The sequence below is a fragment of the Pipra filicauda genome, unplaced genomic scaffold (genome assembly GCF_003945595.2).
Source record: "Pipra filicauda isolate LSUMZ 115617 unplaced genomic scaffold, ASM394559v2 scaffold2_size9829703_pilon, whole genome shotgun sequence".
NCBI lineage: Eukaryota > Metazoa > Chordata > Aves > Passeriformes > Pipridae > Pipra > Pipra filicauda.
In genome coordinates this window covers 4,830,728-4,843,766 of record NW_024104421.1, presented here as the reverse complement: position 1 = coordinate 4,843,766, position 13,039 = coordinate 4,830,728, and the positions used below count along the sequence as shown (strand labels likewise).

Here is a 13,039-nt window from a genome sequence, read left to right as displayed (position 1 = left end):
TGTCACAGGCTAGACAACACAGCTAAAGTCTCCTCCATGTGCGAGCACTTACCCTTCTATCTTGAAGCACCCTGGGAAAATAAGGCTACATCATAGAGAAGCCAATTCAAGTGTCCATTTTGAAATTTTTCTTTGTATTTCAGGCAAACTTGTGCTTTGTGGACATCGATAACCATTTTATCGAACTGCCAGAGGAATTCCCCCAGTTCCCCAACAAGCTGGAGTTCATCCAGGAAATCTCTGAGGTCCTCCTGCAGTTTGGGATCCCCCCAGAGGGCAACCTGCACTGCAGTGACAGCGCCACCAAACTCAAGAACTTGGTTCTTAGCGACTTGGTGAACGACAAGAAGAACGGGAACATCCCCAGCAACGCCCTCAACATGTACGAGCTGCTGAAGGGCAACGAGACGATCGCCCGCCTGCAGGCCCTCGCCAAAAGAACGGGCGTGACGATGGAAAAGATCACAACTCCCCTCACAGAGAAGGAGAAGGATGGCAAGTTGTCATGCGAGGAGCTGGAGCTGAGGGACTACAAACTGAACGTGCAGCTTCGCGAGGTTTTCGCCAACCGCTTCACACAGATGTTCGCAGACTACGAGGCTTTTGTCATCCAGGCTGCCCCCGACATGGAGTCATGGCTGACAAACAGGGAACAAATGCAAAACTTTGACAAAGTAAAGATAGCCATGTATTCATTTTTCCACCTAAAAGTGCTTTTGAGGGGGAGGGAGCATAGCTGTGTTATGTATACACAGCCTGGGCACTCTTTAATCTGCCGTTCTTCCTCTGCCTCACCGGGAGATTTGTCCATTCTCATTACACAGGCCCACATCACCTGCCAAAGCACATTGGTGCACATCCATGGAGCCGGTCAGAGCTGTCCCAGCTGGCACAAACCAAGCTGGCAGGCTTCTGCCTGCTGATGGGGCTGCTCCTCTGGCTTTGGTGGAAGGGTAGCAATGGAAAGTGACTGTTTTTTCTGTCTTTCTTTTTTTTGTTTGCTGAGAGGAGAGATGCACACGAGACAAAAACCAAATCCAGCCTTTCATGTTACCTAAACTCACAGTAGAGGTTGTTGGTAATGGGTAGTGTTGTTCTGAAGGTTATCACTTTGGTGTGGCACAAGAGCACTGTTATGACTCCATTGCAGTGTGTACACAAGAGTGAAAAGGAAGCTGAGATTAGAAATGGAGAAATAGAGACAGTAGGCTAGCAAAAGGAATGAGAAATGTTGGGAAGCTCACACAGTTGCTATTTCTTAGGGACTGCAAATAGATAGTGCTCTTAGCCATCAGCTTTTTCAGATACAAGTCCTTCTCTAAGGAGAATGTTAGAAGGATAAGCAATGAGGAACAGGCTATATACTGATCTGAGTCGGTTTTTGATAAAAAAACCTGCTGCCCTGCCTTTTACTGGTTTGTTTGTATTCAGGCATTAAACAGTGCAGCATCCAAAAGAAGGAAGTAATTTAGGCAATCTCTGCTAGTGCTTCTACAATAAAATGGGCTGTTAATTTTAGGGTTTTCAAAGCTCAGTTAGAGATTTAGGCCCACAGTCAGTTCTAATTGGAAATTCGTGATTAATTGCCCTGTGTAACGTCACAAAAGAGCATTAGCTGAAAGGCACTTGTGCATCCCTTGATACATATGACACCTTAATACGGGATATGATCCCAAGCTGGAATGCCCAGACCAGAGGTCCCAAGTGGGCACACGTGGTGGTGGTCTGGCATGTGTTGCACAGGGTTTGTTCCTGTGAGTGATAGCTGCTAGGTTGCTTTGCAAAAGCTGGCAGTGTGAGCACTTCTTCAGTAACTCCATTTCCCCTTTGCTCCAGCTGTTAGGAAGCCTCCCTGACTGTTTCTCACTGTTGTGACCAAAGAGGTGACCTGTGAACCAAACCCCTTTAGTAGATGGAGTCAGAACCTATCTGAGAAGTGGTTTTATGGTGGGAAAGCCTTGCCCAAGCCTTCCTGCTGGCTGCTGGATCGATTTGCTACTGCAGGATGACTCGTCATGTCAGCGCTGGGTGGGAACGTGGCACTAACCAGCTGTTCTGTATTTCAGGCTTCCTTCCTTTCGGACCAACCTGAGCCTTACCTCCCATTCCTTTCACACTTCATCGAAACACAGATGTTTGCAACCTTCATAGATAATAAGATAATCTCCCAGTGGGAAGAGAAGGACCCTTTCCTACGAGTTTTTGACTCCCGAATTGAGAAAATAAAGCTGTATAATGTGAGGGCCCCTGCACTGAGGACATCCAACTATCAGAAATGCAGCACTTTGAAGGAAGCAGGTACGTCCAGACGGGATAGTAAAATATTCAAAAGTACAGCGTCAGCCACAAAGAAATATAGGTCCTCAGTCATTTGAGCATTGCAGTCAATGAGGAAGCTCTAGAGCTACCTGAGGAGGGCTCAGCAGTGCCCTTATCTCCCCTAAGCAAAAACTTCAGCATGCTTTTGAACACCAGAAACAGCGTGAGCCTTTACCTTCCCTTTGAGCTCTCTTGGGCTGGTGCCATTAATAAACACAACCCAAACCATGGCACTGGGCTCAGGGTTTCTCATTTCAGGCAGCTCCTGTTCTGTTGCCAGGAGAGCTTTCCTTCGCCATGGTGGTGGGACCAGTGCCAGCCACACCAAGGAGTCGAGCCCCAGTGTCTACTCCACTGGCCTTGTCTGCCCCTTCCCATAAAAAGACCTTGTTTTGCCTTATGCCATTTGGTTAGAGCAGCGGGGGATGCTGGGGATGTAATCCTGTGTGGCATATTTAGTACCTCCAGCAGTAGAGTTCACTGTTAATGAACAATAACACTGTGTACTGAAGGCTTAGATTATTTTCCATTACAGTCACAGGATGCATTTTCAAATTATACTGGAGTTACTTACTCAGTACATGTACAAGTATTTATTTCATTTCCAAGTAATACAGGGAAATTATATTCTTAAATTTGTTGGGATATATATTAATAAACTGAGGCAAACACATTTCTCATGGGGTTCTTTTGTTTAACTCCTTCAGAATGTTTTACATGTTATAAACATGGCAGAAATAGAAATCTCTGTGTGCTTAACTTTTTCTGTCTAAACCCAATTCTAATTTGCAGGTCAACTGTCTATTCAGCGTCTAGTTTTGGCAGATATTGTGGCACCAGAACCTCATTTTCTGTCTTGTGAAAAGCAGCAAAATGATAGTAATACCAACTTTCCTTCATATTTACCATTCACAATATATGTCACCCCAGCACTGATCCAGCACCTGTTTGTTTAACCTGCTGTTTTCAGAACCCTTCAAACCCTCTGACCCCACACTACCCACTCCTTTTCTCCAAAATGGAACCATACAAAGTGATTTTTATTTTTATTTTTTTTAAAGGACAAAAAAAACCCTGCCAAGTTTCTAATAATAATGTATGTAAATCTTATGACAGTTTCTTTCCCATCACAGTTTTGTAAACTAGGAAATGAGTTCTGCGTTGTTCTTGAAAAATGGAAAAGGGGTTTAGCTTCCACATTTTGCATATTTATTCACTAGTTGTGATAAGCTGAAAGGACAGGCCTGCCCATTAATGGGTGGGCTGTAAAGAGTTGAATATTAAAGTTGCTAATTAAATGTTTAATTCCCTCAAACACCCCAATCCTTCACAAGTTCATCTGACTCAGTGTTGAGAAGGTGACAGGTTTTATTTTCATCCTGCTCAAGATTTGAGATTGAAACCCTCATTTCCTTGAAGCAAACAACTGAGCATTAGTCTTAGCAGAGCCAGGATTCCCAGGGAGTCCTCATTCTGTAGCCTCCTCTGTTTCCAAGCATCTGTTCATCTTGTTGATGCTGCTCAGGCCCTGCTACAGTTGGCTATGCTTTTTTGACGGCCTGTCACCCAGTAATGGCATATCTGATTTCAGGAGGAGGATCATTGTAGGTACCAGATGTTTGCAAAACTCAAGTTTCCCCCCGCCATGCATCTGCTCAGGGAGATGTGTCTGGGCAAAGCGAGATGCCCGGTCCCACAGAGAGTTGCAGCTGGCCTCGGAGGTCTCCATTCTGCTGAAGGAGCCTTGAAACCAAGCAGGGAATTGCAGGGAAAGATTGCACTGCACTTGCCAATTCATAATGCATCCCAGAGGCCCCTGTAAATACCTGCTTACTTAACAGCTAACTTGCTTGTGCCAGCGCTAGTTGTGTTGGGTAAAGAAACTAAAAGCAAAATTAAACCAAGTGTCTCCTCACTTCCGTAAGCGACAGATTTCCGTGTCTGAAGTCACTACTTAACTGTTTCAGCGGGTTTTCAGGGATGTGAGCATGACCCCTCCTGATGTGGCAGCACGTGCCCTCAGGTGGTTCTCTAGCGCGGTTGTTCACCTGTGACTGTAACTTGCAGCCCAGTCCATCGAGCAGAGGCTGATGAAGATCGACCACACAGCAATCCACCCGCACTTACTCGACATGAAGATCGGCCAAGGGAAGTACGAGCAAGGATTTTTCCCAAAGTTGCAGTCGGATGTCTTGGCAACGGGACCCACCAATAACAAGTAAGCACGGGTTTTGTTTTCTCTGTTTAAAAGCGCATTTCTTGTACAGAAGATTCACATTTGAACAGAAGTCCTAATTTTGGATGGCATATTTTCAGTTTATTGAACCCAGCAACTCTTTCCATTTCTGGTTTGTATGGGATATGATTTTTGAAGTTATAGCCATAGTTTGGGTTATGTTAGGAAGTGTCAGCTCTGGTTTGGGGAAGATTCCTCAGAACTGTGTTCTGTTAAGTACTCTGTTTTCTCATATATGTTTTTAGCTTTACCATTGCTCTTATGAATTTAGAAGTAATTTCTTTGCTGGTTTGCACTGAATAGGATAATTTTGAAACCCAAGCCAAAATTCAGATTCTGAAAGAAATTTTGGCATTGAAACCTCCACACCATCATGCAGAATGAAATTAATGCCCTCTCTGTTCCTTTCTTTTCTTTAACTGTTATGACATGACCCAGAGATTTTTGTAGCTCTCTTTTAGTTTCCTCAATGGAATACCCTGGAAGAATAACTTGGTGAAGGTAGACAGGATGTGATTCTGTACCTGGGTTTCTCTTTTGAGTCTGATAAGGTTCTGTGGTGCCCTTTGATATGAAGGTAGGGGTACCTATAGCTGTGTAAGTGAGCATACCAGTACATAGTTAATGTACCTAATGTAAAATGACAATCTGGAATACTGTTACACTTTACATTTGTACAGTTATAATACAAAGTAAGTGCTGTGAGTTTTTTTTAATCTTTCTTTCTTCAAACACCTCCCCAAGGGGGTTTCTCCCTCTTCAAAAATGAAATATTTGTGTACCAGTGATCACAAATTCATTAAATTATTCACTCAAGCTCTTCCTTCCAGTTTCTGTGGTAAGTCAAAGTGTGAGAGCACAGATAAATCCAAGAGCTTCAAAAGCTACAATTGTCCAAATGTTAAAGCAAGTTCTTGTTTGAGATATGTGCATGCACACAAGCTACTCTGAGCTGCTGTATGAGGTTCCCACTCATTTCTATTTATACAACTTTTGTGCACCGCAGTGCTATCTAATCCCTTTTTAATAACCTGCTAGGAATAAGATTTGCAAATGATACCCTTAAGGATTTGATGTTTTAAGAATTGCAATTCTTTAACAGAAATTTAAAAAAAAAAAAGGAGAAAAGGAGGTACACGTATTTCAAAGTTCCTTTGTTTGCAGTCATCCTGCAAATGGAGACAAAAGTTTATGGGTAATGGTCCCTTGAGGAATGGAGGATTTCTTCATCTTGTGGGATGCTGTATTTAGCAGTCAGCCTCTTATCCTTATGATGAGTTTCAGTTTTACAGTGTCAGCAACAGTGTGAGTGTGCCCAGCCTGCTGGAAGTTGTTATATCTTCTGGCTCTATTGCAGCATCTTATCTATGAATAAGCATCAAATTAAAAATAGTTTTCCTTATGTCTTTTGAGATGCTTCTGTTAGATTGGTACCTACTCTAAAATGTGGCTCTAACTCCTCAAGTGATAATTTTGATTTAGATTGCAGCATGTTTCAGAATTTGTAAGTACAAAAATCCCATTACTTATCGCAAAGCGATGTCAAAGTGACAAATGTTTGGAAGTCCTCCAGTTGTATATTGCCAAAAAGGTTTGTAATTGGAAAATCTCAAGACCATCTGTTTATATCTTTCTGCTTCCTGGTTTTCATGTGAGCAGCTGAGAGGACGCTCTCTCCCTTTTCAGATGTGTAATTCTGCTGAATTTACACCCATGCATCAAACAGATAGCTTTTTCATGCTCCCTGCAAATACAGCATGAGTCTTTTGACCACAAAATCAATTGAAGTGTAGTCTTCCATTAATTTGAATTTCCCAGTGTGTAATTCTCGGAGATACGTTTTATTTGCTTGTAGGACTGGACCTTTGCACGTGGGTGTGGGGTAAGAGAACATTTCAGCTACATTTCCAGACACTTCAGATGTAGCTATTGTGTGTTTATATTATAAAGTTAGTGCAAAGGATATTGCTATGTAGATGAGAATTATTTTTGCAGGCAGCTTCAGTTTAGTATAGCAAATTTTGTCCTGAGTATTGTAAGGAAGTGTATTTGGAGGGGGGAAAAAAAATCCTTTCCCGTGTTTCAGTCAGTTGTTGCTGAACAGTAGCAAATAAACCAATTCAAAGCTGTTTTGCTGAAAAGCTCACCTCAGTGGCCAGCAATCAGGTATTTATTGCTTCCCTGTCTGGGCTGATAAACTGACTAGAGCTCATAATGTTCCTGTAACCAGGCAGAGCACTAAAGATACCTCTGTGAGTCGCTGGGCTGTTATATGTGTAATATGTTACTTCAAAAATCACAGATAAAATGCAAACAACAAACACTTTTAGTGTAAGTTCTAGATCCTGTATTTGATCCCAGAAAACCACGTTGCCTAGGCAGGCAGAAATTGTGTTTGAGAGAAGAGGTGTCTGGCACTTGCTTGCTGGGGGCTTGGAGGGCAGGGCTTGGGCACAGAGGTGGGGTTGACAGGCACATATGAGGATTTAGGAGGATTACCTAGGATTATAGAATCATTTAGGTTGGGAAAGGCCCTGAAGATCATCGAGTCTAACGGTAAACCTGCCACTGCTAAGATCACAATTTGAACCTGGTACATTTGAACCTGAGCCCTGGCCAGACTGGGATTAAGGTTTGTTTCAGTACAAACCTGACAGGGATGGTGGAACTGAGAGTAAGAACTCCATGGGAGCAGAAGGCAGGCCTTTAAAGATTTCTTAAGGATAACATTAGGCGTGGGGATCCTGAACCTATCTAAACAATGAGGGCTTAAAAAAGGAAGCTTCCTGCATGGATAAATGATGAAAAAGAGAGAATCAGAGTAAATGGTCAGTTTTCATACTGGAGGGTTGATCACATTAGGATGTGTAAGTGTTAAAACACTGAAGTCTGGCAATCAGAGGAAGTCCACTGATGCTTAATCTGTCAGCCCACGGCCGTGCTTAGCAGCACTCTTTGCCCCACTTCTGTCACTCAGCTGCCTCCTCCTGCTTCCCCTTTACAGTTGTCCTTTAAAGGACTGGACAAGGGGATGAACCTGTGCTCTCTGGGCCCAGCCAGCATCAGGCTCTTGCTGCTTTCTCTCACCTGCTTGGTCATTTCTGGATCAGGAGAGCATCTCTTCTTACACTTGCTCCTGTTCTTACCAGCTGTTAGGGTACAGGTACCTGCTCAGTGTCATTTAGGGCTGGTATTCACCTCTTCCCCTGTGGTGTTGTGTGGAAATGTTGACTTGCTCAGCTAAACAAGAACTTCAGTGAAAAAAACCTCTAAACTTCAGTTTACTGAAGAGAAACAAAAAGTTTAAAAGTAAGCAAATAATTAAAAAAACCCACCCAAAACAACAAACCAATAATCAAAACCACTAAAAACCCCAAACAAACAAAACACTCCACCCCAGCCCCCTACCTCCGTAAAACTGGAGAACAGGGTCCCAGGTATATGATTAGTTTCCCTAATCATCTTTTTGATCAAGACCACAGAAGATGGATAGCTGCAGAATATGCTGATCTAAACTGAAATGAAAGATGATAACTGTTGTATCCAAATTTTTTCTATAAATTTAAGGAATATTACTTTTCTGTAAAGAAAACAGCAGTTCATCCCAGCTAGCAGCAACTGAACAAAAATCACCTCACCCAGTTCTGTTCTCTTTCCCATCAGGCGGTGTCCCACTTGAGGGACTCCCTCTGCTCTCATTGCCTTTGATACATCCCCCATATCATGGGAAAACCTTCTGAATCTGCAGAGAGCAGCTGCAGCTTCCTCTGGGTACAAAAGCATCCCCCATCATGCTGCTCTAACCTTGTAAAGCAGTGGCTTCTGCAGAAGTCCTCCTAGAAAGCGTCCCAGGAGAAAACAGGCTGCAGTCCCTTAGGGAATTTGTCTGTTATTCTGGAAAAGAGCCGTGGTTTCCGGAGTCCTCATTTCCTTTCTCAAACCTCAGCACCACACTGTGGTTTCTACATGTTCCCTTCTTCCTCTTCTGCATGCGTTTTCTGCCAGGCTTTTAAAATTGTAGCTGGGGCTCTACTGACTGATGCATTTGCAATGATCCAGGAGTGGAATTTGAATGACAAAAAGCCAAGCTACATAAACACTTCATGGTTTCTGATTAGCTAATTGTTAAATTAGGGGGAATATGCTTACAGTGCAAAATTAAAACAATGAAACAAGCTGTGTTTTCAATCTAATTGATTACCTTGTAACTTAATTTGTACTAAGAAGCTTGATAAATGAGATTAAATATTGCAGAGGAAAACATTGATTGTGCACAAAGCATGGGAATATATTTGCATTCTGGTGATTTGAAGTGAATGCCTGCAAAGAACAACTGAGCTGATTTTTTTCTTATAGCTTTTGGTTTTCAAATGAAGGTTTTGCTTTGTTACACACTAACAAAATGGCTTAAACTACCCTCTTTTGCTTTCCTTTCTCTTTAGCCCTTTTTTCTCCCATCTTCGTTATCTGAGCCCTGCTTTCCTCCTTGCCTACTTCCCTGACCAGCCTGTTTCCTCTTCCTGCCCTGGCCATTTCTCTCTCCTGAGTCCTCTCCCTTATATCCCAGCTTTGTCTGTCCTCTGTCCTGTCTGACTTGCAGCAATCCCTAAAGGAGGGCACAGTCTGAGTCTTCAAGCACAAATCCAGCTATACTTGGCCCCCTAACCTCAGGCTTTAGCTGAGTGATGAGTTGCTCTTGCCCATGAAGCAGATTTCAAAATTCTTTGCTTTCTCCAGGCATTTGTTCCTGATCTGTATTTTGCTGATCTCACCACTGTGTGTGTCAGTATTTATTTGTAAAAATCATGCACTAGGAGTGCATGAAGTCGGTTCATTTTTGTGCTCCAGTTTATGGCACAGCTTGTGTGGACACTGTCCTGTGGCCTCCACCGTCAGCCCCCTCCTCCAGCTGGGAACTGTCCAGGGCTGCCTGGTGCTCTGGTTCTCTTCATTTTTAAATAGGAGTGCTGTTTGCTTGTTACTAACATTTAACATCAGTTAATATTTTTTAAGAAAATATTATATATGTGTATATATATAATGCAAAGGAGTCGACGAATCTCTATATGATGACAGAATTTGTTCTGGTTTTAACTGAACTAGTTTTTGTATGAGAGATTGTCTTTTTTTTTTTTACTAAGTGGTTCATATTATGTGGTCTTTTATTACCTCCCTATCTACTGGGTACCATTTCAAGGCTGTCTATTTTCAATTAAGCTTTTTTTTTTTAATCAAGCCAGACAATTGCATTTTCAAGTAATATAGCATAGCATCTCTGCAGTGCATCTAAATGAGCATGAAATGAGTCAGCAGCAAGCCATCCCCACACAGCTCTGATGTTATTTAAACTTTGTGAGTAGTAAAAGCTCACCTTTTACATATGAAAATCTGAAAGATGCAGTTACTACACAAAAGGTAACCTAATACAGCAAACCACTGACAGGTGCAATGAAAACATGAACCACTTGTATTTAAATACCTGCATTTTCGAGAATAAGGTGTGACTGACAATCTAGGCTTAAAAATGGTTTCTGAGATAGGAGATACGTGCTGTGGTGACTTGGAACCTGATGGGCAAGTCTCCCTAACTGCTGACCCTCTGCTCAACTTGTGCAAGGTGGGGAAAGTACAACTAACTTCTCTGAGTTAATATATCATTTTAACACAGCTCTGCAGAATTAAAGTTCTCAGGGAGAACTGCATCGAATCCTTGCATCCTCTGTTCCATTTGCTCTCCCCTGAACAGTGCTACTGTCTCAAGGGACTTTGCAAATTAAATACCACTTAGGACAGTGGTTCCTCAGGGCTCCAGAGGTGATGCTGCCAGTTTGCTACTGCTTTTCCTTGCAGAGGATGGCAATTGTGGGTGCCACCCTTTTAAATCACTTCTTTTCATGTAAACTGATGAGACAGCCTGTCAGTGCAAGACCACTCTCTTTAAGGCATTTTGGTCATCTTTGTCCACCCAATGAGCAGTTTAAAGCTTTCCTATTCCACCCTACATCAGAGCTGGGAAAGGTGCATAAGTCTCTCTCTGAGCCTGCATTCTGCTTACCACGGACCAGCGTTTGTGAAGCAGATTCATAGTGTGGATCCCCTCCCCTGTCATCCCCATGAGCTCCTTGGGTGGAGCTCAGTTTTGACATTTCTTTTAATTTGTTTGGTCTGACATGTATTTGACTTAGAATCTCTGTGCAGTCCCACACAAACTGCATCTGAACCCAAGCAGTTTGCATGTGCAGCCTGTGTGTGTTTAATGTGTGGAGGCTGCATGCATGCTTTAGGGGCATTTGGTGGAGGGTGTAGTACAGGTATGTGCTAATTTGTGGATACAGAAACACAGATAACTCTTTGATGGGCATATATAGGTAGAAAGGGTATTGTCATGATTTGCAGACCTAAGTAGCAGTCTGCCTCATGAGATGGTTTATATGAGGAGATTTAGATTCCATCCTATAGACAAGTGCATTTGTGTACTTCCTTCTCTTTTAACACTGTAAATAGATTGTAAATTACGATAGTGACTTTCATGGTGATGGCAATATTGGTTAAATCCATCTGTGAATGATGTTCTCTAACAGCATGTTCATGTGTTGCAGTATATATCCTGCCTATTAAACTCGTGTCTGGTTTGGGTAGACATCATTTCTTCATTTCTCCACAGAGCTTTAAAAAGCAGGGTGGGGAAAAGGGGAAGAGAGAGAGAGATGTACACATGGTTGCAATACAACGCAGCCAGTCCCTGGTGTGAGGCTGCTGCTTTGCTAGATTGTTTCTGACAGCTTTGATGCTGACTACCTTACCACTTTTGTTATAGAAATCAAGCATCACAGGTTAAGTATCTTCTTTTGCAAGTGTCACTATTGTATTTCCTCCAACCTCTCTGCAAAACTATTCCTATGCTTGTTGTGTCTCATTTGATATTAAACAGCGCTGACTGAAATTCACTGTTTTCGTGCTACAAGGATCTTATTATGAGATGCCTTCATTTCATTTCTCTATATTGAACAGAGCACAGTCTTCCCTGATCCCTCCTCTGAAATATCCCTGCTTTCTCGCAGTCCCTGAAGGTGAGGACCATTCATCTGTGAACATGGGAGTTAGATACAGGCAGACATACTGAAACAAGCCTTTTCTCACTTCTCCATGTAGGCAGTTTGTCCCTGGGCTCCCCACTACACTGTGCCTGAGCTGCATCTGCTTAATCCCCAGAGACTTGGTGCTTGTAGCAATGCCTCCGCTGTGAGGAATAAATGAAACATGCCTGTAGTCCATGCTCATGGCTCTACCAGCAAAAAATAAAGGGGAGAGGGCATCTTGTGGGTCAGGAAATACTTGGGCAGCATCCAGGCTGAGCAGCAGCACTGCAGTGCTGTCCACTCCCAGGTGCCAAGGCTCATCCCTCCAAGGTAGGGACCAGCCAGGAGGGCTTGGTCTCCTCAAGTACCTGCTCCATAAGGACATGGGTGGTAGTGGTTCATCTGAAAAGCCCAAGACTAAGGGCTGACAAGCAAGTGTTTGCTGGTGGGATTACAGCTTTGCTCACTGCTTTGGCTGAGGTGTGAATACAGCAGTAGCTGACGGCAGTGCCAGGAGGAGCACCCGGATGGGATTTTGACAGCCTGAGGAAGGTGGTGTGGCTGCTGGGATGGGGTTTTATCCCCCTTAAAATCACTCTGAGTGATCAAAAGGAGAGGAAGAGTAATTTAAAATGCAGTTGCTGCTTGTAAGAGGAGTGGGAATGGTTATTATAATAGTGAAGCATTGTTATGGGAAAATTCTATGTGGCCCAGTAAAGAAAAGGCTTTAAAAGATTTAGCAGCTTAATCCTGCTTATCTGCTGTTAGATCTTCATGAAATCTCCTGGAGAGATTCAGAGCAGCATCTCAATACACAGACCTCACTCAGTGTCTCAACAGCTCCTCTCCCTCAGCTTAGAGGTTGGGGAAGAAGGAACGTGCAGCTCACTGCGTGTGTAATTGCTCCAGCTAATGAGCAGCAGTCATTTTTTTCATTAACACCCAATGATCTTTACATTTGTATCCTTAAAATGTTCAAATGGTTCTGATTAATAATCTGGAGAATAGTCTGTACCTTCTCCCAGATGAAGTACGGCGCTGGAATGAACTGAACTTTAATGATGGTGTAGTAGCTGTAATTATTCTGTAGCTTTCATTCTGCTTTCACCTTTGGTGAGACGTGTTCCCTCAAAGGACAGTTCTAGCAATTCTTTTGTCTTCCAGTAACTGCAGAAATGCGGATGGAGAGGGATCCAAGCTCTGTCTACAGTTCAGAAACTACCATATAAATTGGAGCATAAAAATATTATATGGGTAATGTTTGATCTATAGCTTAACTTTCCAATGTGTTATTGGCATTCTATCATGTAAAACATAAACGTGGTACTGGCTTGCAATAAATGGAAGGTCTCCAGAGCCGGGTAGCTAAAGTCACTTTTATGTCTGCTATCTTCTGTTCAAGGGT

General features: G+C 42.8%; 1 protein-coding gene across 2 annotated transcripts in view; it reads left to right on the top strand.

Moving 5' to 3' along the window:
• DENND5B (DENN domain containing 5B) overlaps nt 1-13,039 on the top strand; it is a 113,548-nt gene that overhangs the window by 73,096 nt on the left and 27,413 nt on the right. For both annotated transcript variants that reach the window (XM_027726588.2, XM_027726590.2), the window contains 3 exons: nt 144-674; nt 2,067-2,298; nt 4,387-4,537. In XM_027726588.2, coding sequence (XP_027582389.2) covers nt 144-674; nt 2,067-2,298; nt 4,387-4,537 — 914 coding nt within the window. The remainder of the gene's footprint in view (nt 1-143; nt 675-2,066; nt 2,299-4,386; nt 4,538-13,039) is intronic.